This window comes from Triplophysa dalaica, chromosome 18 (assembly GCF_015846415.1).
Source record: "Triplophysa dalaica isolate WHDGS20190420 chromosome 18, ASM1584641v1, whole genome shotgun sequence".
Classification (NCBI taxonomy): domain Eukaryota; kingdom Metazoa; phylum Chordata; class Actinopteri; order Cypriniformes; family Nemacheilidae; genus Triplophysa; species Triplophysa dalaica.
The window spans coordinates 7,508,976-7,536,890 of NC_079559.1; the positions used below are offsets into that span (position 1 = coordinate 7,508,976).

Below are 27,915 nucleotides of genomic sequence, written 5' to 3' on the forward strand. Positions count from 1 at the left end.
TAAAAGGAACAACATCACATATCTTAACCTTGTTTTCAAGCACAAATGAAGTAGCGTAAATGTTGATACCATCTTCCCCAGCTGTGAATCTAAGACTTTTCACCATGAACCACAAACACATCTTGAGCACAAGTGTAAGTACTCTTGCTGTAGTACTACAGCTGTCTATTTATATTGTATATTGTAACTACAAGTGTCAAATGTTACAGAAGTTCTTTTAAAAATCCATAACATGCATGCAAGAATGCAACTGAAGCATCAAATATTGAAGACATTGCATTCTGATTCATTTTATTATACACTGTGTGTGCACAAAGATTCTGTAAAAAAGGTTGTTGCAGAAGTTCTTATGAAGACATTGCACTGCAGGCCCATTTTAAACCGGGTGTATTGTTTTGTTAAATGGCATGTTTTGTTTTATGAATCGATGCAGGAAATTTCGCCCTAGTTTCTTGTTGGGTGTGTCTGTTTTTATATGGCCCGATGCACTGCCAGATAGAGAAACTATTTGGTTCTGTTATTAAAATAAATAGTTGTAACCAGTGAAAAAACCCCACTAGAAAGCATCACAGACTGGCCACATGGTTAATGAGAATTATTTGGGTGTTAACGATGTGCTGTTTTGTTGGTGGGATGTGATCTGGTGGATGAATTAAATCTCACTGAACTAAGCCCAAAACTAACTACATGAAGTGACTTTGTAATAGTTGCAATGGTACAGCATGGTTCATAATGGTGCAATGGAGATGAATAGATTAGTTTTTATATCAATGCACTTAAAGGCTACTTTAGGAAAAGTGCAAAAACCCATTTTTCAACCAGAAAGCTCGTAAGTGTCTAACACTCGAGTTTAAGTGAAGACTCCCTCCCCTACAGGCGTGTTTTGACTTGACGTGTGCTTCCTGGTTTGAAGCATGAGCTCAGGTACAGCCCAAACGTCTAAGATCGAGTCTCTCCTGTACCTCGTACATCTGTGGTCGAGATTCCCGGCCGCACATTCAGTCGGCGATAAACTTTTGCGGTAGTTTCTTACGTTTGCGTGATCTCCAACTCCACCGGGATGGATTTAGACTTCAACTGGTGGTGAAGCGCGCGTACACCCGCTTTTCAGGAAGAGTTTTGAAGTGTCCGGGGTTCAAGCATCCGCACATCAAGATGTCTGATTCAGCGTCCAGTTTCTTGCATATAGGCGACATTGTGTCCCTATATGCAGAAGGAACTGTTAATGGTTTTATAAGCACACTGGGGTAAGTGACTCGCCAAATTCCACCCCAACAACACCCTGCAGCAGCAATATACGATTGTTTAATAGGAGTTATACTTTAATGAATGTAAGAGGTTTCATTTAATCAGTTCGCATAGATTTAATTCACGTTTTGTGTGGGTTGACATGATCTGTAGAATGCAGGATTTTGTTATTTTCTTTCTTGTTTTGTGGTAGACCTTGCTCTGACCTGTGATGTGTTCTGGTTTGCAAAGAGAGAGAAAGCCGCACACATCCAGGTGTTTGTGATAATAACGCAGTAGCTTATGTCAACTCATTGGAATGTTTAACAGATGAGAATATTTCACTTGTGCACTAACCATAAAGTTAAGTGTTAAAAAAGACCATGGACGATATATATTGATCACTCCTGAGTTTTCTTTACATCACACACACGCTTATGTTGTGGTATCTTTGGGAGGATTTGCCATAGACTTCCAATGTTTTTGGACTGACCTAATGGTATATTCTATGTCCGAATTTCGCACACCCTTTAACCATTCCAAGGAAACTTTTTTCTGTAGTTTACATTTTCAAATAAGCAATTCCCTTGTGTGGAATGCAGGCTGGTCATCACAACAATAGATATAAGGTTTTACATACATAGTACCTTAAAGTGCATTAGCATGTTGTTTGATCAGAAACACCCCCCATGTTTCCATTAGAAAAGTGACAAACTATCTGCAAAAACATAGGTTAATAAGTACAATCTTACATGTATGTTTGTATTGAAAGCTTTTGGAATAAGTCATATTCTTAGTGTATACAGTATATTCTGAAATCAGGACACAATTTTGATGACTTTGCAATGTGTGGCTCTCTGAAACAGCATTCGGAAGCGTCTAGTGGTTTTCCTTGTGCTATTTGAGCTGTTCTGTTAAGCAGGCTCACAAAGGGTCTTATTGGGCTGGGCTGGCCTGGCAACCTAAAACACATTTTCCAGCCAGTTTCTGAGAAACGGACTTCCATAGTTGGAGTCAGGTTACCCTAAGGATATCAGGCTTTCATGTATAATATTATTAGATGTTATGATTTAGATGATAAAATATTTATGTGCATAATAATCAGATGTCTTTTAAAATTGGGACAAGCATGTTCCAAGCCATGGCTGAAACTCTTTTTAAAGAATGTGACCTATAATTTTCAAGACCACTGAAAGTGATTTACTTTGTAGGATCTTTTGAAGAGTCTTTTTGTCAAGATATGGACATCTGTGTGTTTTTTTATTTACAGGTTGGTAGATGACCGTTGTGTTGTAGAGCCAGCAGGCGGAGATCTGGACAACCCTCCCAAAAAATTCAGAGGTTTGCTCTCCATGTTCTACATTTCCCCACGCCTACATTCATACTTTCAGTTTACGGAAAGGAGCATGTGAAATGTTTCCATGACTGGTTTAGAGTCACTTCACATAGATATTTACTTCAGTATTGGTAGGAAGCGGGTATTTATATTATTGGTGGTTTGTTGGTTCCAACTGGGTCAACAATTTAGCAAAGTAACCTCAAATCATAAACAGGAATAAAGCTCCATTAAAATACTTATTTAAGATACTTATACTTTTTTTAAAAGTTTAATTTAGTTTAGTTAAAACGATTATTTTCATTTCTAGTGAACGACTTAAATATTCCTCGTATTCTTACACATTCTTTCAAACACACTGGATTCAACATGGCTCACAGAGGGTGCACCAACAATTCTTTTAAGCAAATGAGTCACATTATACATAAACAGACACCTGGAATTACTCTCTGAGGGATTCTGACATTGTTGAACTGTTTATTTATCCAGATTGCCTTTTTAAGGTTTATCCCATGAACCGATATTCTGCTCAGAAACAGTTCTGGAAGGCCAAACAGGCAAAGCACGAGAAGGATAAGATAGGAGACATGGTTCTTCTGCAGAAATTGCAAGTAAGCGGCGAAAATTCTTGTTTACTTTGTATCATTAAACACAAACCCTTGTTTGGAGAGTGTCAGTTACAGGAAATGTTAATCCCCATGTGTTGAATGGATTTACTGCTATACATTTCAGGTGTAGAAGTTGATCGATGTATTTGACATTTAAGTCAGTTGTCGTTCTATGTGGTAATTATTTTCCCCCTTTTGCCTGTTTCAAAGCATGCAGCTAACTTGGAGCAAAAACAGAATGACGCAGAGAACAAAAAGGTCCACGGGGATGTCGTGAAATATGGCAGTGTCATTCAGGTGAGAGCACAGAATGAATAAAATCGTACCTGTTACTGAGTTCCTCATAGGGTTAATGTTGCCATCTTCCCATATTTGGAAGTTTAAATCTTACATATAAGCAGGAGTAAAGCTTCATTTAACAACAAGCTAGTCCAGACAAAGCCATTTAAGGTCTTAAATTGGAGAGAAATTTTGTGTTTCTGCAGGATAGTGGCATAAGCCTTGTTTCTAGAAATAAAAGATTAAAAGTTATCCTAGTTACGCAAAGTAATGTATTTCATTTAGAATCCACAAGGAGGCCGAACACCAGATTTGTAACTGAAAAGTCCATGTCTTAAAGGGATACTCTACCCAGTTGTTCCAAACCTGTATACATTTCTTTGCTCTGTTAAACATAAAAAATATTCAATTTTTTTTTTAGCAACTAACAATTCTGGAACATCATTGACTAACCTATTATGAAGGTTAAAATGGTAGTAAGATGTGCCCTAGAACAGTTGGCTCTCCCAATTTCTTGAAACTATCAGAAAAATAACAAAAAAAAGACGCAATTATTTTCCTACTATGATAGTCAATGATGGGGTATAAATGTCAGTTGCTACATTTATTCCAAATATCTTTCAGAACAAATAAATGTTTAAAGGTTTGAATGATAACCAAATTTTCATAATTGGGTCACGTGTCCCTTACATGTAGCATTCACAAATCATTTTTACATTCATGATGTGGTGTATTTTAGAGTGAGACTGAACACTTAACAAAAAATGTGGGGCGGGGATTTTATGCAACAGCATATGATTGGATCATAAAAAGTGGGCATTTCATAGCAGGATGCAGCAGCATAGCTAGATATGCCTAGTTTCTGTGGAGAGGAGGGGCTGAAAGTAAGGTCTTGGTGTCATTAGACAAACATGAAAGTTACTTTTGGGCGGAGCACGGAAAATAACCATTATGAGTTTATTAATAGGGTTTTAAACTATACTCATCTTAATCTCTGAGAATGATTACACGTTTCCTAACAGTCCTCACAGTGACGTCACATACAGATAGACTCTGGTAGCAATACCCACACTATAGGAAACAGAAGCTTTTCCTGATACCATAGAGCTTCCTGAAATAAAAACAAGTGTCCTATGCACAGTGATTCCTGTGGGTTACTGCTTTTGCTTAGAAATTTACGGTGTCTGGTTTGTTTCCACAAAGAGTAAAAGTGACATTTCGTGTAGATATTAAATTCTGTCATTATTTACTCAACCCCGTATTGTTTAGAATCAGTATGCTGGACAACTCTTGACATTTTAAACTGCAATTGTATAGAATAAAATTCCTGAATTAATGGAGTTTTTCCTTGTAAATGAAGTAGTCCTAAAGACTATTGCAATGGCTGAATTAATTTCAAGGTATTTAATAGCATTGCTGCATCCTGCAGATAAATAATAGACAACACTTAAAACTTGAATTATGAATTGTCAATTGAATATAATATTTTATTATATTAATACCAGTGCTCTAGATCAGGGGTTTTCAAACTGGGGTCCGGGGATCCCCAGGAGGCCTCCAGACGGATGAAAGGGGTCCCCCAGAAATTTTATAGGAAAAAAGATTAAGGAGAAAATGATAAAAGTCCACAGTGTTTATTTGCTTTTTTTGCTATGCATAGTTTCCAGAATTGTTTATATTTGAATCTTTCTAATGAGTTTTTCTCATTAAGTTTCTTTTTTGCGGACTGACAGTGAAATTATTAGAAACAATGTGTTGTCTTAATAATATTCTATTCACTATTTACCCGACAAATTTTTAAACGTTTCTTTACTCAGAAAATTTTTTTATTGATAAATATCTTCAAAAAAGGGGTCCCTCACATAAGGTTAATCATATTTGGGGGTCCTTGGCATCATAAAGTTTGAAAACCCCTGCTCTAGATTACACATTCTGTTCTGCAGGTCAAATTCGTTGTTATGGAAATGACACAGCGTTTTGTTTAAACAGACGCGAACACACAAAATAAGTCGCCTAAACCAAATAATAGTCCCAGTTCAGTGCTAATCACATTAAAACTTGACACGTAAAGTGGACCCGGCCCCGCATTTTAAACAATCCCACTCAATGTTTCTTGCAGCTTTATTGGAGCCTTTTTTCGAGTTGAAATAACACTTACAATTGAGAAACTGTGAAGTGGTTAGAAGTGATAAACCCTCTTACTGGTATTCAGTAGAACTGTCATACTGTAGTCATTGTTTCCATTCAAGACATTTACAATTATCTTGAAAAAGGAAGTACTTTTTTATAATAAGCTACTTGCAGCTTACTTGCAGAAATTTGTAGTGCAATAAGCCACGTAAAATCTCACTAAACAGTACGGTATGAACACACTACACTAAAGGTGGTGGGACACAACACAAAACAAATAGCTTTAAATCATGATATCTAAAACAAATGTACATGGGTGCACAGTAATCAAAAATTCTATTGATGTTTGTGTTGTGTGTATATTGGCTTTATAATGTCCATTTTTTATTTATAATGCATCATAGTTATAATGATTCCAATGGATCTTGATGTGTTTTCAGCTCCTGCATATGAAGAGTAACAAATATTTGACAGTGAATAAACGTCTTCCAGCGTTGCTGGAGAAGAATGCTATGCGTGTTACTCTTGACGGGACTGGCAATGAGGGATCCTGGCTCATTATCCAACCATTCTGGAAGCTCAGAGCTGATGGAGACAGCGTAATTATAACACACACACACACACGCACGCCATGCATATTGTACTAATATCTATTGAATGTCATATTCATTACGCAAAATCAGCACCGTCATTCCATAAACGCTTACCATAATGTAAAAAGCCTATTATGCAATAAAATAAAAATGTTTACGATGTACATGACTGTCAATTTACTTAATAAATGAACGATTAAAATATTTATTTGTTACATTAATGGATTTTTTTGTATTTTATTTATGTCGCAATTGTTCTATAATTTCTGATTTCGGTTAATTTAGAGTAAAATATATCCCATACATGTCTAGCTTTATTCTTATACCTGTATACACACAGATACACTCATAAGTGCATTTCTTCATAAAAAAGGGTTAAAGCATAAACTTACCTGCACACCGTCTTACAATTTCTAGTCTATCCAAATATAGACACACGTGTTCTTTACACACTCACAAGGTTAGGAAAATGCATGCAAATGATCTTCATTCTATACACAGGTTTAAAGCTAATCCAAGTTTAAATGTTTGGTGATTGCTTCTCCCTTGTGTAAAATGATCGAAAAGTACATATTTGCCTTCCAGATATAACTGGCTCTGACAAACAGCCCCTCGCTGAATTGTTTGTACTCCGTTTTAGGTGGTGGTTGGAGATAAGGTGATACTAAATCCTGTTAACGCCGGACAGCCTCTTCATGCTAGCAATTACGAACTTCCTGATCACCCAGGTTGTAAAGAGGTGGGCCAGCTCTAGAAGACACAAGCATACATTATCATTACTCTCGAGATGACTGGTGATTGTAAAAGAATCAACTCATTCATGCAATGAATCCCAATTTGCACAACAACATTCGAAAATTAAAATTAGTATGTTTTATTATGATGATCAACTATTTTTGCTGAAATTTTTAAGCACCTTAATTGTTTTATAGTAAGTCACTGTAAAATAATTCAGTCTAGTTTAGTTATTCAGTTGCTACATACAGTAAAGTAACTACACTGAATAATTAATTTAATCATATGGTAAAAATTGTGTAAAAAGTATGAAGAAAAGCTCAAATGTATTGATTTGTCTTTGATCTGTAATGTACAGTGTGTGACCTGAACAACAGAAGCCACTTCTTTTACTATAAGCATGTTTGAGTACTTGCATACTATTTGCTACACCTTAGTGCACGGTATAAATTGGGCAAAATTGACATTAGTCATTTATTTGTGGCTCCAGACATGTAGTATCTGTGAAAATAATACAGAATACAGTAAATATAATATTCTTTTATAATGCATGACTGCCCTCTACAGATCAACTCGGTGACTAGCAACACCAGCTGGAAGATCAATCTCTTTATGATGTTCAGTGATCACAAAGATGAAGTCCTCAAAGGAGTAAGTGGCTTTCTGGAAACCTTCTCATATTATTACTCACACATAAGTATCCAACTTATACTAATCAAATGGGACAATTTTCTTTTTATTAATAGATGTTAAGAATAATTATATATGTGGAGCTGTACAAGGCCCTGCTTAGACAAATAAAAAATCGTTTTAGTGTAATTGTGGTATGAAGTATATGTTTAATAATGAATGATAATTCTGTGTGGTGTTTCTGCCTAGGGAGACGTGGTGAGACTGTTCCACGCAGAGCAAGAGAAATTTCTAACTTGTGATGACTACAAGTCTAAGCTGCACGTATTTCTTCGTACAACTCTGCGTCAGTCTGCCGCATCAGCCACCAGCTCCAATGCATTATGGGAAGTGGAGGTGAGATTTGTATTTTAATGACTCGATTGAATTTAAATAGCTTTATTTGAAGTAGTTTATTTCACTATGATGACTAAGTTATCCTTTACGATACTTGTATTTACTGTGTCATGATACATTTTATGGTTATGGATTATTTACTTGTGGTTTTCTGTAGGTTGTGCACCATGATCCATGTCGAGGTGGAGCGGGACATTGGAACAGCCTCTACAGATTTAAACATTTGGCCACGGGCAACTATCTTGCTGCCGAGGTAAAACTCTCCACATAATTATAGAAATATCCAATAAAAAAGAAAAATCACAGATGAGTTACCTTTATCTCAATTTGGTATCTTAGATGTGAATGGCATTAAATAGAATGCGAATTTCTCAGGCATTTCTCCTGAGAACAATATTTTTTACATTTTATATTATTCATAAAGGACTTTTCACAATTTTGCATTGTTGCAAAGCTGATTTGCATACAATTTACATACAAAAATATCACCATTAGAGAGAGTTTTAGAACTGAGCTTAGATTTAAGTCTGTAACTTAAAGTCTCTGGAGCTATGAAATAGCAACCTCTGAGCAATAACATTCACATCTGGCTAAGGACGTAACATATTGATGACAGGCCCCAGTACAGGCTATTACGACGGGCCTCCTGGGCTGCATGGTTATGAAGCTCATACAAACACACAGCGCTCGTTTCTAAAGGGGAACCCATATAAGCGAATGTGTGTGTCTAATCTACTTAATTTAAACAAACTAAAATCAATATCTTATCTTTTAATTAAAATAGGCCGAGTACATGTATTCAAGAAATGCATTAGAAACAGAACAACCTATTGTTTCAGCCTTACTCAGAGGCTGTGGTGACATGGTTTGTTCGTTTGTTACGCAGTTCAATCCATTCCACACCAACGTTCTTGGTTTTCTTCCCATTTATTAAATCTAGGGAATTGGTTGATGCAACCTTGATTAATATTAAGATACAATTTATACAAAATGAAATTCACTTTATAGAAAGGCTTTATACAAAATAAAACTTTATATTAGGAGGTCAAAATCAGACCAGAGACAAAAGGCAACATGCAACAACGACTGACAACAAACAAATGAAACACAAGGGCTTAATGCTGCCTTCACGTGCTCTCTGTATTATTGGAAATATGAGTGTCCGGGGAAAAAATTGCACATGCAAGCCGTCTGATGTTGCGTTTCCCACTGGGAAGTTGGGAAATCATTTTGACACCGGTACTGACATGGGCACACAATCCACGTGGCGGATGGGAGAAGGATTTCTGCTGTGACAGAAATTTTCATATATCATTGTTTTCAAACTGCAGTTGGTTTGTTTTGATTCAAGCCATAATAACAAAAAAAGTAAATCTAAATAAAACGCAATATAAACATGGTTACATAATAAGAAACATAATTTTTGAAACGTGTTATAAACAGAGTAATCTCATTTTGGAACCGAACTCTTCATTTTCGTTTTTCCGCAACTGCTTAATTGCCTTGTCTTGTTAAATTAGTACAGATGTACATGTATGAATAACCATTTAAAGCATACTATGTTTTATACACTGCGAAAATAGCATGCATTTCACCAGTATTGCAGAATAGTTAGCAAGCTAACTAGTAAAACTATACAGAAGATGTAAACTTGGGATGTTTTCCCAAGACACACGCAAACATGAATCTGGCATCTTCCATTCTTTCTGACAACAAAGCACCTGAACAACCATCTCGGTATCATGACATGAGAAGTGGGAATTACCAAATTCCTTGGAGCATGTGAAGGCAGCATAGATACACTGGGGAAAACGAGATAACAAGAATTTACATTTTTATAGTCACCCCCGCTTGCGATGTGGGCATGACCCGCGTGCGCTGCAAGCCCCTCTGCCGCACGTGCCCAGTGCGGCTGCACTGCCTGTAGTTACCCCACTCTCTGGCATAGTGTTATATGCATTTTTCTTTTGTGTGGCAGGAGAACCCAGGCTACAAAGAAGACAGCAACGAAATAGAGGTAAGTTAAAATGAAAAGTCGATGCCTTGTAACTCCTACATTACAGCAAAAAGCCAAGCTGTGCAGTTTTCTGGTAGACTTACAGTACATCTCACTGAGAAGTGATCTGGTTTCTTGGTTCTCCTAAAAATAACATAGACAAGTATAAGTTTGCTTCTACTTTTGTCTCTGAGTGTCCCCGAACTTTGTTATTCTCAGGTGGACAGTAGAATCATCAAGCGGAATCTCGGTGAGAGGATAAAGTACAAGCTGGTGGCAGTGCCTCATGGGAACGATATCGCCTCACTGTTTGAGCTGGACCCCACCACATTGCAGAAGACCGATTCATTTGTGCCAAGGTTTTTATTGTTATTACCCTTCATTTTCATGTTGTGTTCTCTGTAAAGCATCTCTTGACTTAACCCCTTTCTCTGTTGCTGACAGAAATTCTTACGTTCGATTTCGTCACCTCTGCACAAACACTTGGATACAAAGCACCAACATTCCTATTGACATTGATGAAGAGAGGCCAATTCGATTAATGGTAACCAACCTTTATCTTTATATAAATAAATATTTTAGGGGTGAAGTTTATCTGAACAGTTTAGCCATCTATGCCACAATCCAAACCTATTAATGATGGAAGTGGTTGTCTATTAAATGATGATCTTCATTTCAACACCTTCTAGCTGGGCACCTGCCCCGCTAAAGAAGACAAAGAAGCTTTTGCCATCGTCTCGGTGCCGGTCATGGAGATTCGAGATCTAGATTTTGCCAACGACGCCAGCCTTATGTTGAGCACCGTGGTGGACAAGTTCAACGGTGGTTTCCTCAATCCGAATGATAGAAGGTAAAGTTCAAGCAACACATCCCTACAGCCTCTATTTAATAGCTGGTTTCGGGATTTTTTACTTTGTGTAGTAGGTTATGATCTCTGTGCATGATTCCTCTCTGTGCACAGATATGCCATTAAACTAATGGAGGATGTGGTTTTCTTCGTTGTGGACCAGTTTAACAATGGCCAGCCTGCCCTGGATGTGACGATGAACAAAGCCAACAGAGAGAGACAGAAGCTCATGAGAGAGCAGAACATTTTAAAACAGGTTTGCACCGAAAGTTTTCTAAATGTTCTAGATTTTTCGAATTTGAAGTTAATGTGAAAAACTTATAATACATAAAAAATTGAACATCCTATACCCTCATGTTGTTGAAAGCCTATATATCATTTTCTTTTCTGTGGAACACAAATTAAGATATTTTGAGGAATGTCTCAATGTGGATTATGTTTATGCATGGAAGTCAAAAGGCGCTAGTGTTGTGGTTACCAACGAAATTCAAAATATCTCCTTTTATCTGTTTATCTGTTTTTCGGTTTTGGAATGATGTTAGAAAGAGTAAATAAATAATTAATTTTCGTTTTTGGGTAAACTATCCATTTTATGCTGGATGCCTTCTTATCTTCTCAGATATTTGGAATCATTAAGGCCCCATTTAAAGACAGAGGAACCGAACCTCCCCTCCTAAAATTGGAGGAGCTGTCGGATCAGAAGAACGCTCCCTATCAGTACATGCTCAGACTGTGCTACAGAGTGCTGCGTCACTCGCAGGACGACTACCGTAAGAATCAGGTACTCACAACAGAGCCTACTAAAGAATGTGTCAAACACAAACTGTAAGATAAACAGGTTGGGTTGGTTTGGTTGATATAAAATGACTCTCTCTGTGTTTTTGTTTAGGAGCACATAGCCAAACAGTTTGGAATGATGCAGTCTCAGATTGGTTATGATATTCTGGCTGAGGACACCATCACAGCTCTGCTACACAACAACCGCAAACTGCTGGAGAAACACATCACTAAAACCGAGGTGGAGACCTTCGTCAGTCTGGTTCGCAGAAACAGAGAGCCTAGGTCAGTGGTTGTGTTGCAAAATTGTTAACCGACTACAGAAAAAACAATTGAATTCGAGTCTGCCATGGTTTATTATTCACGTTTTTTACCACTTCATAATTTTGTTGAAAATACATCCATCTTATTTTGGACCTCGTTTACAGTTTTGTTTTTATTGTGGTTTTATTAATATTTTGAATGAGTCAATGTAATGCAATAACTTTCATTTCAGTTAATTCCTAAAAGGGGTCGCACACCGGATGTAGTAGAGCATAGCAGGCAGGCAGCATAGCGCCATCGTTTGAAAAAATAAACATATTGTTTTCTATGAATGTAAACACACCGGCACCGCCATTTCGCGCCTGTTGGTGGCGCTGCGCTACAACTTAGGACGCTGTTCTGAGTCCTGCAGCGACACAACGTGCCACTCAAATAATTTAACATTAAATTAGATGTTATTTGACTGAAATAATCTTTCACACTGACTTCAACATAAGCTGAGAGATGCATTTATCTGTTTGGGGAAAAAAAGCGCATTAATACAGAAAACCTACCAAATGAATAACAGAGTTGTCCTAGACGCAACACTGTGCGGCTCTGCGCTTCTGCAGCCGGTGTGAGACTCCCTTAAGGCAACACTTCTTAGTTTTTGTGTTACATAAGTATTTAAGAAAAAAAAAATGTTTTAATAAACAGAAAAGTTTTAATAGTTTTACATTTAGTAAACTACAAGAGTAAAACAATGTTTTGTAAACCATTGTACAGACCTCACACTTCATGTATAGCAGGTGTAAACCGAGCCTGAGTGTCTGTGAATGCTGTTCCATGTATTTTATGTTTCAATTTGCAGGTTTCTGGACTATCTTTCAGACCTGTGCGTGTCGAATAACGTGGCCATCGCCATAACTCAAGAGCTGATCTGTAAGTGTGTGCTGGATGCCAAGAACCAGGATATTCTCATGAAAACTGAGTGAGTCGATACAATCTACAGTAAATTCAGCAATGAAAAGGACCATCTGTATGTATGCCTGACTTTGATGCTTGTTTCTTCGTGGATTTATAAAGACGTCGACCTCCAAAAGAGGGTCAGCACACCTCTGAATACATGGAAGAGTTCGGAGAGGAGGATGAAGTTTGGCTGATCTGGTCCGATAAGGCAAACGAGACCCACGAGAAGAGTATCCGGCAGCTTGCCCAGGAGGCACGGCAAGGGAATGTGCAAGACGAAAATGTGCTTACATATTACAGGTCCTGAAAAAAACTTGATGAATTTGTTTATAAATGTAGCCATGTTTTCCCTTGTCTCACAACCACACAATTCAAATGTTTGTTTCTCTCCAGGTACCAGCTTAAACTGTTCGCCCGGATGTGTTTTGACCGCCAGTATCTGGCTATCGATGAGATCTCAAAGCAGCTGGACGTGGAGCTGATTTCTCTCTGCATGATGGATGAATCTCTTCCCTTTGATCTGCGGGCGTCCTTCTGTAGACTCATGCTGCATGCGCACGTGGATCGTGACCCTCAGGAGCTTGTGACACCAATTAAGTTTGCACGCTTGTGGACCGAGATCCCCACATCTATCAGCATCAAAGAGTGTGTTTAGATGTCTCCTCTATCTTTTTGACATTGGTCACATACAAAGCTATATGAAAGGATACCTATAAAAACATAATTTTTTAGCACACCATTGACCTGCAATGATCTACAGTATGACATACACAGCTATCAAAAAGACATTATTACCATAAATTGCAGCAGAAGATCAAACCAAACAATGAACGTTCTATTTTTTGTATTATTTTTTCTAGTTATGATTCCCACTTGGACTATTCGAGGGACAATAAAAAGAACAAGTTTGCCCACACGATGGCTTTTATGGAGGAGTACCTCAACAATGTTCTCATCGATGACCTGCCGTTTGCCAACGAAGAGAAAAACAAGCTGACCTATGAGGTAGACTTATTAAAATAATTTTTGGAGGTAACAAGCTTTGTTGGCTTGAATTCCCTGGAAACAAAACTGATAAAATGCATTGTTTGCACTGTTTGGAGAACATCCTCTCGTGTAATTGTTAACACTAACATTACCTATTGCTTTTTAGGTGGTTAGCTTGGCCAGACATCTCATTTACTTTGGGTTCTACAGTTTCTTTGAGCTCCTGAGACTGACCCGCACTCTCCTGGGAATCATAGACTGCACTCCAAATGCCGCAGCCATCAATCCCGTGTTTAATGATGATGGAACCGGTTAGTATTTGAAAATGAGAAGAATGCACATACAGAAGCGGCTAAATTTAAGAGACCATTCCTAAATTTTCATTTCAAATCATAATTTATACCTGTATTGTGGCCATTCCTGTCCAGTGAATTTCACCAAATCAAACCTCAGGAGTGACAAAGGCATCCAACAGCAATGTTAAAGACAGACAGCATGACAAGAAACCTGAAAACTGTGTTAAAAATGGAGGTTATCACGTAAATAAAATAATTTTCACATAAAAGTAATTTTTAAAGTGAATATGAACTTGTTTTATTTGAAGTATTTGAGGTCTGAAAAAACAGAACATCTTTTCTGTTATTTTCAACTGTTTATTCAGTTTTCATGTTCTCCAAAAAAATGAGAATGAAAACTATTTTAGTTTGAAACTTGAGAGAAACACTGTTAGAAGTTCACAGGATAAAATGTCTCTTCCTTTTTTTCTGCGGCTGTATATTATATGGTTTAGAAGTACAATATATATTATTCCGTTGCTCTTATTTCAAAACACTCTGTACAATCTTTGAATGGTCTCTTGCCAGGTAACAATGTCAGGCGCTCCATCCACGGCGTGGGGCAGATGATGTCCACCATGGTACTGAGCAGAAAACAGTCAGTTTTTTCCGGCTCTGGTCGCCCTGGTGACAGCCAGGCTGGAGGTAAAGATAGCATTGACACGCAGGATATCACTGTGATGGACACCAAACTGAAGATCCTGGAGATTTTACAGGTAAGATGGAGATGTCTTTTGGACAACCGCATGGTGCTGTCAGAACATCCACATCATCTGCTGGTTTTTACAGTTCATCCTCAGTGTGCGGCTGGATTACCGGATTTCCTTCATGCTTTCCGTTTTCAAGAAGGAGTTTGCAGATGTCTATCCTATGGGGGATGCAGATGCAACGCATCACACGGAGCAGGAAGGTACTTAATGTTCCCATACATGTGTATGTGAAACTGAAGTGATTGAAAAGGCCGACATACTAACTTACTAACTTGCAGTACTAACATACAGCATACTAACATACGGCTTTTATGTACTAACATGATCACTGTACTCTGTTTTTCGTCTTTGTTTCTTGTCTCAGAGCAACGTCCGGGTGAGAGTGGCAATGTTTTAATCATGTCTAGATAGTCTTAGTCTTAGAAAGTGTTACTTTAAGGTGAAGGGTGTAACTGCTGAAGTAATACAGCAAGAAAACTAACTCATCTCCATAAAAGTGTTAGATCTGTTTGACCTACACTGTGGCGGAAATTAATTATAAATGTATAAATTAATGTTTCTAAATAAAACATTAATCAATAAAAGTATAAACTATTTTTGCAATTCTTTTTTATTGGTGCCAGCAGCATTACACATTCCACCTTAAGCGAACGCCATTTAATATCAGTAGATTTAGATTAAGAAGAATTAAATTATCGAAAATCCTTTCTATTGTCATTTTTTGAGATAACTTTTTCTATTGACCAGCTGCCATCAACCTCTTGCACATTGGGGAGCAGGCAGAGGCCATGTTTGGAGTTGGGTATGCCAATGAATAATCTTTTCTGCTTTAACATAACTGTTCATCAAAGGCAACGCAATTATACCCTGTGATGTATAACCTCCTTCTTCTTATGATCTCTTAGTAAAGGAAACAGCATTCTGGAGGTGGATGATGAAGGTGGAAGAATGTTCCTGCGTGTTCTGATCCACCTCATCATGCACGACTACCCACCTCTGGTTTCTGGGGCCCTGCAGTTGCTCTTCAAACACTTCAGTCAGAGACAAGAGGTCTTGCACACCTTTAAGCAGGTATGAAATTCGTGGTTGAAGTGTGTCTGGCATTATAGTACAAGCACAGGCTGTCACAGTGAAGAATTTAGTGCGGAAAGACGTTGTGGTGTGACTCAATCTTGAAAGGCTATGGCACGGACACATACTGAACTATAGCAATGATAGTGGTTTATATTGATTCTAATCCCCGTTTTAATCCTCAGGTCCAGCTCCTCATTACCACTCAGGATGTGGAAAACTACAAAAACATCAAACGTGATCTGGATCTTCTACGCACCATGGCGGAAAAGTCAGAGCTTTGGGTCATTAAGAAAAGCAGCTCTGGAAAGGATGATAAGAAGGACAAAAAAGACAAGAAAGATAAAGAGAAAAAAGAGCCTAAAGAGGTAGTGTAGAAGTTTCATATCTATCATCTATGTATGTCGCATATTCATTTGTTAATAGATTCTTATTTTTTTGGCATTTCTTTCATTTTTCTACAGCCACCACCAGAGGAGGATCCTGAAACAAAGAAACAAAGAATAGAAAGGAGCAATGAAAGCTACCAGCACGTAAAAGAGGTTTGTGATGTTAATATCTCTTCTCAGTTCAAGACTTGCGTATCCTGAATGAAAGAAAAAAACAGAACTGATAAGATTGATGAATACTTCCTTACATGTGAAGGGATGTAAGGATTCACTGCGAGCCTGTTAAAAATGTATAATATGTGACGATTCAATTATATGGATCTCAATACAAGTTTTGAACAATTTTGGAAAATGTGGATATGCTGATATAGGGCTGTCAAACGATTAATTGCATCCAGAATAAAAGTCGGTATTTACATAATATATATATGTGTACTGTGCATATTAATTTAGTATTTATAAAAACACATGGATGTACACAACATGTATTATTTATATTTGCCAATCATTTAAAATATATCTAAATGTTTATTAATATATATTTATTTTAAATAATTATAAATGCGTATGTTTTTATAAATACAAAGTTTAATTGCACAGTACACAGACATGCATTATGTTAACCCAAAATTTAATTCTGGTTGTGATTAATCGTGATCAATTGTTTGACAGCCCAATCTTAAATATAAAAAAATCATGAAAAGCGTCTTAGTTTGTTTATATTAAAGAAACTTGTATTATTCATTTTTTATTTGATTTGGATTTTTTTTTAATTGCAGTTTAGTTTTGTTATTTGACAAGATATTTTTACTTTACAAAGAAATGTGCAGCATTTGAGAAATTATTAAAGGGCAGTTCTTCATTTGTCTCTGCACATTTTGTAAAAGTAAATTGCGAATAAATTATATTGTGACCTGAGCGAATCGTCACATCCCTACATATGTGAATAAACAAACATCTTAAAATCTATTCTCTGGTTCTCAGATCCTTGAGCGGTTGAATAAAATGTGCAGTTCAGGTGTCTTTAAGAAGCAGCAAAGGCTATTGAAGAACATGGGTGCTCACAAAGTGATGCTTGACCTCTTGCAGATCACATACGATCGGGTTTGTGGTGTCATTATAACAACATTTAAAGTGATGCTTTTTATGTTGTGTCCCACACTAAGCTCTTGATTTTCCTTTTAACAGAATGACACCAAAATGCTGGAGATCATCAAGTATACGCACCTCTTCCTGCAGAAGTTCTGCTCAGGCAATCTGGAGAATCAGGCTCTTCTCCATAAACACCTCAACCTCTTCCTCACTCGTGGGGTGAGCGCAATTTAAGATGTCTTATGCTATACTGGATATATAAAGTGGGGTCTATTTTGAAGGAAAATTAAAAGGGTTTAAAATAATTGAAAATAAACATGTTATATTCTTTTCTTGCTCGAATTGTTATACATTCTCTGTTTTTCAGCTCTTAGAGGCAGAGACAATGCAGCAGATTTTCAGTAACAATTACCAACTTTGTTCTGAGATCAGCGAAACTGTACTCCATCATTTTATCCACTGCCTGGCCACACACGGCCGTTACATCCAGTACCTTAACTTCCTGCACACCATCATTAAAGCAGAGGGGAAATATGTGAAGAAATGTCAAGACATGATCATGACTGAGGTTTGTCAATGTGACCTTGAGTTAATAAAGTTAAACACATGTTTTTATATATTTTTGATATTTTTGTAATTGTAAAATTTGAAGCAATATTTATAAATGAATATATGTATTAATATTTACATTATGCCTAATATATAAGGTGCATATTTATGTATAAATGCATAATGTAAAATACAGACTATATTAGATCATTTTTTTTCATCATCAGCTGACAAGTGCGGGTGATGATGTGGTCGTCTTATACAACGATAAGACGTCGTTTGCCACCATGGTGGATCTGATGATACAGTCGAGGGAGGGGGTGCATGAAGACAGTCCTCTGCGTTATCATATCTCTCTGGTAGAGCTGCTGGCTGCATGCGCTGAGGGTAAAAATGTCTACACTGAGATAAAATGCACATCTCTGCTGCCCCTAGAGGACATGGTGAGAGTGATCACGCATGAAGACTGCATCACAGAGGTAAACCTGCTGAAAACAGTCTCTTTAACCTGCTGCATTTGGTTTATGGATTTTGCAAAGTTGAGGAAACTATGTCTTTCAGGTGAAAATTGCCTACGTAAACTTTGTGAACCACTGCTACGTTGACACAGAAGTGGAGATGAAGGAAATCTACACCAGCAACCACATTTGGAAACTGTTTGACAACTTCACAACAGATATGGCCAGGGTAGGTCCACTGCACATGTAGGTTCATTGAGTTTATAACTTCAGGAAAGCCGGTTCACTGTGTGCATTTGGATTTTCAGGTGTGCTCTATCCGCGAGAGACGTTTGTCAGATCCTGTGCTGGAGAAATATGTGATTCAGGTGGTTTTAGACACTATTAATGCTTTCTTCAGCTCACCTTTCTCCGAAAACAGCACCACCACGGAGGTGAGACATCATTACATTAAATATAATCTTATTTCGCAGGATATTTGCAATTCTCTTCAAGGAAAGGACATTATCTCACATAGATCTGGCATGCAAAAAATAATTTTCACATTAAATTGGTGTATGTTTAGTTGTTATATTTCACCCACATTTTTTGTCTCATCAAGGTTCATTTCACCACAGTAAAACAGCTGCTACAGTCCACTATGCGTATGTTGGAGTGTCCCTGGCTGCAGCCACAACAGAAAATCCAAGTTGAGGCCTGCATCCGAACTCTGGCTTTAACAAGTATGTTAACCTTTTTTAAAGTGGCCGTAACTGAGACAGTTTCTGCATATCTTGTCATATGTTAATCTTGATTACTTACAGAATATTATCGCAACCTTCAAATATCCATAGTCCGTAGTTTGAACACATTTCTAAAAGACAGATACAGCTGTTTGATTATTTCCAAAAACATATAACCTCCTACACGCGTGCGGGATCTCCAAATCCAGCGTTATATCAACCGTTTATATAACATTCCCCACCAAAATGCAGTGAACAAACAAACACAGCTGAACTTCACGAACGCAGTGCTCTCTCTTCTCTCTCTCCAGCTGGATGACGCGTGGGCATGCCTTTTTCATCTCGCTCTTGCGGGTTGACGCGTGGCCGTGTTTTTCCTGGAGAATTTTCTAATATGGCTGAACAATTTATTTAAAGGGATCGTTCACCCAAATTAAACATTCTGTCAGTTATTCTCTCTCATGTCCTTCAAAACGTTTACTGTCTATGACTCTTTGCTCTGTGAAACACAAAAGAAGATGTCACCGACATTCTTCAAAATATCTTCTCTTGGCAATTTTAGGCAGGATTTACAATTTTAAGATAACAAGGTTTTATTCTTAAGTTTGATTTTACACGTTCAACTCTCTTCACAGCAAAGGACCGTACCATAACACTGCCGATCGAGCTAGAGGCTCATGTCAACATGATGTTGAGTCAGAGTTACTCCAACGCGCTGTCTCGCTCCATCCTCGCCAGCAAAAACCTGTCTCGCCTCACGCGCCCCGCTGCCCCCACCAACCCCTGGGACTACAAAAACATCATAGAGAAACTACAGGTGTGCACTTCCGCGAGTCTGACAGTGTAAATCAATTAACAGTAGGTTGGATTTGGGTTGTATTTCTATAAATGATCATGTATGTTTTTTTGTGTGACATCAGGACATCATTAACACCCTGGAGCAGCGGCTGATGCCTCTAGTTAATGCTGAGTTATCAGTGCTGGTGGATGTTCTGCATCAGCCCGAGTTGCTCTTTCTGGAAGGCACTGATGCACGGACACGCTGTGAATCAGGAGGCTTCATATCTAAGTGAGTCAAATCTGTTTGAATACATTTTTGCTGTGTTTTATTTGATTAAAATGAACAAAAGTTGACATCTCACTCGGTTTAGACTGATTCAACACACTAAAGCCCTGATGAACTCCGACGAGAAGCTCTGTATCAAAGTCCTCAGAACTCTACAGGAAATGCTCATTCGGGAGATGGACTTTGATGAAAAGGTGAGTAAGAATATTAAATTCATGGGTAAAATACTACTTTTATGATTAACAACTATCTGTAAATAACGTTTCACACATATACAAATATTCATCCTTTGTTTTTGGAGAGCAAGTTAAGGAGTCTGAGAGATCGTTTTCGATGGCATTTCTGTGATGATGTGCTTGTTTGCATGTTTTTAATTTAGCTTCTTGAATATCCTTTCTTTTTTTTTTAAATGTCTCTAAATGATTGTCTGTAATTAAAGTTTTGATATAATTTTGCCTATTGGAGAGTTAGTTATTCTCTAATTCGGTAGATGTGTGATCATCTGTGCTTTTTGTTACAGGGTTTTGGCTTGAGAAAGGTGTTGCTTCAAAACTACCTCTTTAACAACAAAAAGATCATGAAACCAGAAGGTCCTGATCTTGTTGGAGGTAATTTTGATTGTAACGCTGATTTAACGCTGATAAAAAATCCACACTGTTAATCCAACATGAAGTGCTAAGTGGGTTATGTATTTTGGATGTGTTTGTGAAGGTGGAGAGGTCGAGAGAGACTGGGTTGCGGTCGCAGCGTTACAATGCCGACTGGATAGAGAAGGCGGCACCAAACTCTTCATAGACCTCATAACAAGCACAAAGAATGAGAAGATCTTCCATGAGAGCATACAGTTTGCCATCAGTTTGCTGGAAGGTGGCAACACCGAAATCCAGGTGGGAAAACAGTTACCAGAAGATATGTTCGTAAATGTTATGGATGTAATTGTATGAACAAATATTACAAGTTATTAAAGTAATAAATGATTTACAGTTAATTGGTCTTTATTGCTAAGTAAACCCTGAAAACATTTATTTTGTTATAAGGATCTGTACATCATCTTGCTGCTTGCCACATATTGAACACAAATATTGATTTTAAGATTAAATATGTCATTAGTTATTATTGCACTATTACATAAAAATAAATGGCCGGATATTATGTCTCATATCACTTTAGTGGTTGCAGTGAGCCCGCAATTGCAGTGGTTATTACCAGTCAGAATTGAGTAACCCTTAAAGTTGCTTGTGACATAACAACATATAACAACAAAACGGGCTCATGTGTATTATACATGTTTTAACAGAACTCATTCTACAAACTCATGATGGGCGATAACAAGTCCGAGAAGTTTTTTAAAGTGCTGAACGATCGCATGACGAACGCTCGGCTAGAAGTCAAATCCAACATTTCGGTCAATGTCGGAGAAATGAGCCACAAAGCCAAAGATGAAAAGGATCTGGAACCAGGTAAAAAGAAAAAAGAGTTACTTCAGCTTACCAGTCAATTGTAAAAGTGAAACCTCATTATATCTGGGTTAAGTTGAAGTTTTTTTCAAGTAATTCTTTAGTTACTAAATATACAATACAAGTATCCCTTCAGTCAGCTAGATCTAAATTACGCAGTCATCAAAATTATATAAATGGCAGTTTTTTTTAAATGATGATTTGCTTTTCTCCTGCAGGTGGAGTGCCTTCTTTTGGCCAGCCTGAGCAGACACCACAGCCTGAGCAGCAGGAAGTAGATACAGAAATGGGTCCCTCTGTCACCATTATGAAACCCATCCTGCGCTTTTTACAGCTGCTTTGTGAGAACCACAATCTGGACCTTCAGGTCTGGCCAACCTCAGAATATTTTTTTTGCCACGACTGTACTGTACATAAAAAGTTTAAAACTATCCGTGACTATATCCAATAACTATTGCAAACATATGTCAATACTGTCCGTTAATATTTCCCTCGTTCTTTGCCATAGAATTTTCTTCGCTGTCAGAGCAACAAAACAAACTATAATCTGGTGTGTGAAACGCTCCAGTTTCTGGACATCATGTGCGGCAGCACAACAGGAGGTTTGGGTCTGCTGGGCCTTTACATTAACGAGAATAACGTAGAACTGATCACACAGACCCTGGAGACGCTCACGGAATACTGCCAAGGGCCCTGCCAGGAGAACCAGGTCAGATAATCTATCACAGATACTGCTGAGGGGGGCGTTTTCAAGAATGAAAGTATTCTGCTGAAAAGTTACAAACTGCTGGCAAAAAAACGTTGAGAATGATCATTGCGATGAAAAGATGATTTCAATTCATTTCATTTACTTTCTGAAATTAGGAAATTGCATTTTTTTTCCTCTTTCCCTTAAGACTTGCATTGTCTGTCACGAGTGTAATGGCATAGACATCATCACAGCATTGATTCTGAATGACATCAGTCCACTGTGCCGTTACCGTATGGAGCTGGTGTTGCAGCTCAAGGTGAGGTTAAGGTCATGACCTCATTTATATGATATCCCTGCTTTTAAATCCTAAAGAAATGTCATCACATGTAGCTAACTAGGTAGTGCTGAAAGTATATCATGGGTTTGATTTCCAACAAACACACATGCTGATTAAAAATGTACAATGCACTGTAGTTACTTTGGATCTACAGTACAGTACCATATGCATAAATATAACATAATATATGTCTTTTTATCATCAGGACAATGCCTCCAAGCTCCTGCTTGCTCTGATGGAGAGTCGTCATGACAATGAAAACGCCGAGAGAATCCTGTTAAACCTTCGACCCCGCGAACTGGTCCGTCTGTCACATGATGGTTTGATGTGAATTATGTGTATCAAAAGTTATATTTTATGAGTTTTGTGCTGTATGTCTTCAGGTGGAGGTGATAAAGAAGGCTTACTGGCAGGAGACTGAATGTGAGGAGGGGGAAGTGTCGCCGCGGGAGGTCGGACACAACATCTACATCCTGGCACTACAGGTGGACAGAGACATTATAATGCTATGCTGTTTCATATTCAGAGAGACTGATATTGTTTTTGTTGAAGGTGGTCTTGGACTACAGTATAGCTGGTGAAATATAAATCATGAAACATAATTGTATGGCATCCATTTTTATATTGCATCTTTTTTCAGCATGATTAAAAAGTTGAAAATGTATACAAACAATACATCAAATATAATTTTGCACAGCAGTTGTATCTTGTTAAATGCACAGTGGTGCAATGGTATTTATCGCTAGTGTCGATTTGGAAGAACTAATAATCATTTGTGTAAAAAAAAATTCATTCTGTCTCTGGCAGTTCGGTTGTTGAAGTCATGTTTGAACTGTTGTTTTTGCAGCTTGCTCGACACAACAAATTGCTTCTCTCACTGCTTAAACCCCAAAAGAAGACCAAAGAGGAAGAAGAGGGCATCTCCTCTATGGTGACTTTTAATAAAGAATTCCTATACTTGTATAAAGCAAATTTTGAACAATTAACCTATAATATATTTGCTTGTTCTTACTTTAGCTTCACTTGAACAAACAAGAGGAATCGAAGGAGGATCCATTAGAACACTATGACCGTCAAACCTCTAATATTGAGGTCAGTTAGTTAGACAACAAAATACACTTTTGAGGCACATTACGTCATCCAAGTAACAAAAAAAAAGACAAATGACATGACTAGATAAAGATATGGGGATTATTGATTAAAATGATTAAATTAAATGTGTAATTTGGACCACTTTTGAATTAACTTGCAACTTTCATGTGCAGATCGTTCGTGAGGACCGCAGCATGGAGCAGATCGTGTTTCCTGTTCACCCCATTTGCGAGTATTTGACCGAGGAGTCAAAGTTTCGTGTGTTCACCACCACAGAGCTAGATGAGCAGGGCAGCAAAGTCCCACACTTTTTTGAACAGACCTCATTTCTTCACAATGAAATGGAGTGGCAGAAAAAACTTCGCAGTAAGTGTTGGGCCAAAACTGTGAGAATGGAATAAAGAGCTACATCTGATCTTTAAACTCAAGCCACTAAAACTTAAAAACCCAGTTAAAAAACGTTTACTCAGAAGTATTGCTCGAAGTGTTTTCAAATGTTTTGGTTATGTATTATACTACGTATTTAAATGGATAAATATGTTTTAGGCATGCCGGTGTTATTCTGGTTCTCTCGTCGAATGTCTCTTTGGGGAACCATATCGTTCAATCTCGCTGTGTTCGTCAACCTCATCATCGCTTTGTTCTACCCACACGATACTGGTCAAAGTACGTTGTCATGTGATGTCCACATTTACACAATTTCAAAGTTATATTGAGTCGACAACATAATTTTATGTGCAAATTTTTGTTGAGTTTCACCCGTCTTTGGTGTTTTTAGGTAGCATAGACACTTCAGTACTGCTCCTGATGTTTTGGATTTTTGCTGGACTGGCTGTCGTGGGGCTGTTATCGAAACGTTACGGGTACCAGGCTCTCACTGTCGCCATCACCCTCCGGCTTGTCTATCACATTGGCATCGGGCCCACGCTCGCTCTAATGGGGGCTCTTAATGTAAGTCTTGCTGATCTTCTGATCACATTTTTTTGTAGTATTTTATTACTGAACTCGAATCACTAGAATTTTGGACCCCATCTTTTTTTTTTCAAACAGCTGGGCAATAAGATTGTGTACGTGGTGAGCTTTGTGGGAAACAACGGCACCTTCATCATGGGTTACAAAGCCATGGTAATGGATGTAGAGTTTCTGTACCACTTGGCCTATGTGTTGATCAGTACTTTGGGCCTGTTCGTCCACGAACTCTTCTTCAGCCTATTGGTGGGTATCTATTGTGTAGAGGTCAAATCTTTAGGAAAATGTTTTGTTTAACATTCTGTCTAGTTTGGTTTTGACTCTTGAATATCGTTCAATCAACTGGTAATGTGCAATAACTGTCTATTAAACATTCAAATTTCAAAGTCCCCTGTGTTCATGTTCCTCTTTCAGTTATTTGATCTGATCTACCGTGAGGAGACGCTTCTTAATGTAATCAAAAGCGTCACCCGTAACGGCCGTTCGATTCTTCTCACCGCTGTCCTGGCCATCATCCTAGTCTACCTCTTCTCCATCGTGGGCTTTCTCTTCCTCAGGGATGACTTTATCATGGAAGTGGACCGGCTCGCCAGTGCAGATGAAGGTATAGGTTTACACCAGCAGAGATGAAAGGTGATGAGTATATCATCCTTTTTCCTAGCGTATTGTGGAGCTAAGATGTCTTTGATGTTTAGCAGGTACAGATGACTCTATTGACAGCTGCAGTGCAGATGGAGTCGACTGCATTGAGGAAACTGGGTTGGTTGCACCAGCAGAGGGTAAGTGTAAGAAAGAAAAAAAATACTTTAACCAAAAACAAATTCCAAGGAAAATATTTGTTTAACCCAAACTTAACTAAAGTTGAGATAAAGGCAACAGGATCACCGACTTAGCAATGTGTTTAATTTTTTGACATTGCAGATGAAGAGAACACAGAGAGGGCTTGTGAGACTCTTCTGATGTGCATTGTGACTGTGCTGAATCACGGCCTGAGGAACGGAGGAGGTGTGGGGGATGTTCTGCGCAAACCATCAAAAAATGTATGACGACCCACATCCCCATGCAAACACACAGACACACAAGTACGTACAAAAGCTGATTAGATGTTCTTTTACCGTACAGGAGACCTTGTTCCCTGCTCGGGTGGTCTATGACCTGCTCTTTTACTTCGTTGTGATCATCATCGTCCTCAACTTGATCTTCGGTGTGATTATCGACACTTTTGCTGACCTCCGTAGTGAGAAACAGAAGAAGGAAGAGGTCTTGAAGACCACCTGTTTCATCTGCTGTAAGACTTCAGTGAACGGATTTTGATATTGTGATTTCCTTATGTTTGTGTATATGCTTCAGTTTGGGGCTTAAATTTGACTTTCAAAACTAAAAATAACTTATTAGAAACAATTTGTGATTTCTGTTTGAACAGGTCTTGAGAGGGACAAGTTTGATAATAAAACCGTCTCGTTTGAAGAACACATTAAACTGGAGCACAACATCTGGAACTACCTCTATTTCATTGTCCTTGTGCGAGAGAAAAACAGGACCGACTACACCGGGCCAGAAAGCTATGTGGCGCACATGATAAAGGTAAATTATAAAATACCCAGGGTGTTTGGCTTCTGCCTAAAATCCATTTTAGTCTTAAACTGTAGTCAGAAAAATCCTACTGTTTACTTACCAAGGACGTCTACATTTTATTGACAATTTGTGTCAACAATGTTTGATGTTTCATTTTGTGTTGTGTAGGATCTGTTTTTAAAGCGTAATAAATAAGCTTTCTTTTCATTCTCTTAGAATAAGAACCTGGATTGGTTCCCGCGCATGCAAGCCATGTCTCTGGTTATAACAGAGGGAGACGGGGAACAGAACGAGATGAGGAACCTCCAAGAATGTCTCTCTAACACCAAGAAATCGGTCGAACAACTCACAGGCCAGTTAACAGAGCTGAAAGAACAGGTACATTTCTCAGTATCACTTAAAACTTACCATTTAATGATGTCACAGTGGCAATAATTTTCTTGTTTGCGCCAAAAATGATTTGCTGAAGATGTACAGAAATGAGATGTTGCACGTTGCTTATGGTCGCATCACCTTTACATGGACGAGGAAGCTTTTACAGTGTTAGCCAGCATTGTTGTGTACTGTAGACTATTTTGTGTACAATATGAATATTCTCTTGAGCATTTTATCGAGTAAAGTTTTTTTTTATGTTTAGATGACAGAGCAGAGGAAGCGAAGGCAAAGAATGGGTTTTGTTGATGTTCAGTCGGGCTCGAACGCTGGGATGCCGATCCCTCCTAGTGCTGCTGGGGGGAATCATCAGCTCTACAAGGCCTAACTCCTTCAACCTACAGTGCATAGACTTTATAGGAGCAATAATGTGACGCGGTTCTGCTGATGTACTTCTTAACTGGAAAAAGTTAAAATATTTAAAGTCTGATTGGATTTACACGCCCACAGAAGCACTACTGACTTACCTAATGGTTTTAATGTTTTTATTCTTTTTAAGAGCAGCTTATTTGAGACTTTTTTTACAAATGTGCCATTAAGTAAGATAGATGAAGATGCACAAGCTGTAATTTTGCTTCACCAAAAACAAGTGATCTCGCATCCTTCACCTTGTCTTGATATGAATGTAATGATGTTATGATAATAGGGTCCCCCTCATGTTCTGTCCATTTCCTGTTTCAACCACATATGTATGATAAACTAAGAAATACTACCATGTTTGTATAGCTGAATCAGGTTTGAAAATAGTTTATAACTGGCATGATGTATGGAAGTGTGTTTAACAGCTTTATTTTTACAGCCAAAGTGCCAAAAAGTAAATCTGTCAAAGAACAACCGACTGCTCAGGAAGATAATGCATTTTATCTGTTAAAGAAACAGCAGTCCAGAGTGAGAAAAGCTCAAGTGCAGCGTGGTTTTATTAAACATTATGCATATATGTGTATATTTATATTTGGCTGGATTTTAATCATTTATTGTGTAACCAGGATTAAGTTATACATCATTGAGCGTTTTATTGGCCACTAAAAGAATGCTGGAACATACTTGTATTTTGGCCTTTTAATACTTTATAACCAGTGCTTGTAATTATTCATCTGTTGCTAGTATTGATGTCAGTTTAATAAATTTACAATGTATTACTTATATTGTTTATGTTGAAACAAGGAGGTGTGCACAAAATAAAGGTTTGGTCATTATACTTGTCTTTGGATTGGTGT

At 37.9% G+C, this 27,915-nt stretch overlaps 1 protein-coding gene across 2 annotated transcripts; it reads left to right on the plus strand.

Annotated features, from left to right (window-relative positions):
• The first annotated feature begins 925 nt into the window (after window positions 1-925).
• Window positions 926-27,901, plus strand: itpr3 (inositol 1,4,5-trisphosphate receptor, type 3). 2 transcript variants are annotated; one of them, XM_056772721.1, is made up of 58 exons: window positions 926-1,247; window positions 2,498-2,568; window positions 3,053-3,174; window positions 3,382-3,468; window positions 6,021-6,179; window positions 6,814-6,912; window positions 7,476-7,559; window positions 7,788-7,934; window positions 8,092-8,187; window positions 9,913-9,951; window positions 10,150-10,289; window positions 10,375-10,474; window positions 10,620-10,780; window positions 10,892-11,033; window positions 11,397-11,558; window positions 11,667-11,839; window positions 12,669-12,788; window positions 12,884-13,066; window positions 13,160-13,411; window positions 13,627-13,771; window positions 13,920-14,064; window positions 14,617-14,804; window positions 14,878-14,998; window positions 15,546-15,600; window positions 15,704-15,869; window positions 16,055-16,237; window positions 16,334-16,411; window positions 17,243-17,362; window positions 17,447-17,569; window positions 17,718-17,918; window positions 18,127-18,378; window positions 18,461-18,586; window positions 18,666-18,791; window positions 18,959-19,079; window positions 19,715-19,896; window positions 20,000-20,148; window positions 20,231-20,339; window positions 20,666-20,753; window positions 20,857-21,032; window positions 21,443-21,605; window positions 21,821-21,969; window positions 22,111-22,311; window positions 22,499-22,609; window positions 22,836-22,931; window positions 23,014-23,115; window positions 23,478-23,561; window positions 23,648-23,722; window positions 23,896-24,088; window positions 24,269-24,388; window positions 24,501-24,673; window positions 24,773-24,937; window positions 25,106-25,295; window positions 25,387-25,470; window positions 25,613-25,731; window positions 25,814-25,979; window positions 26,115-26,275; window positions 26,483-26,644; window positions 26,904-27,901. In XM_056772721.1, the coding sequence occupies exons 1-58, from the start codon at window positions 1,156-1,158 to the stop codon at window positions 27,024-27,026; spliced, it is 7,920 nt and encodes a 2,639-aa protein (XP_056628699.1). In that variant the 5' UTR covers window positions 926-1,155; the 3' UTR covers window positions 27,027-27,901. The 2 variants fall into 2 exon arrangements, with proteins under 2 accessions (XP_056628699.1, XP_056628700.1); XM_056772722.1 differs by having other exon boundaries at window positions 25,390-25,470.
• Window positions 27,902-27,915: the final 14 nt, after the last annotated feature.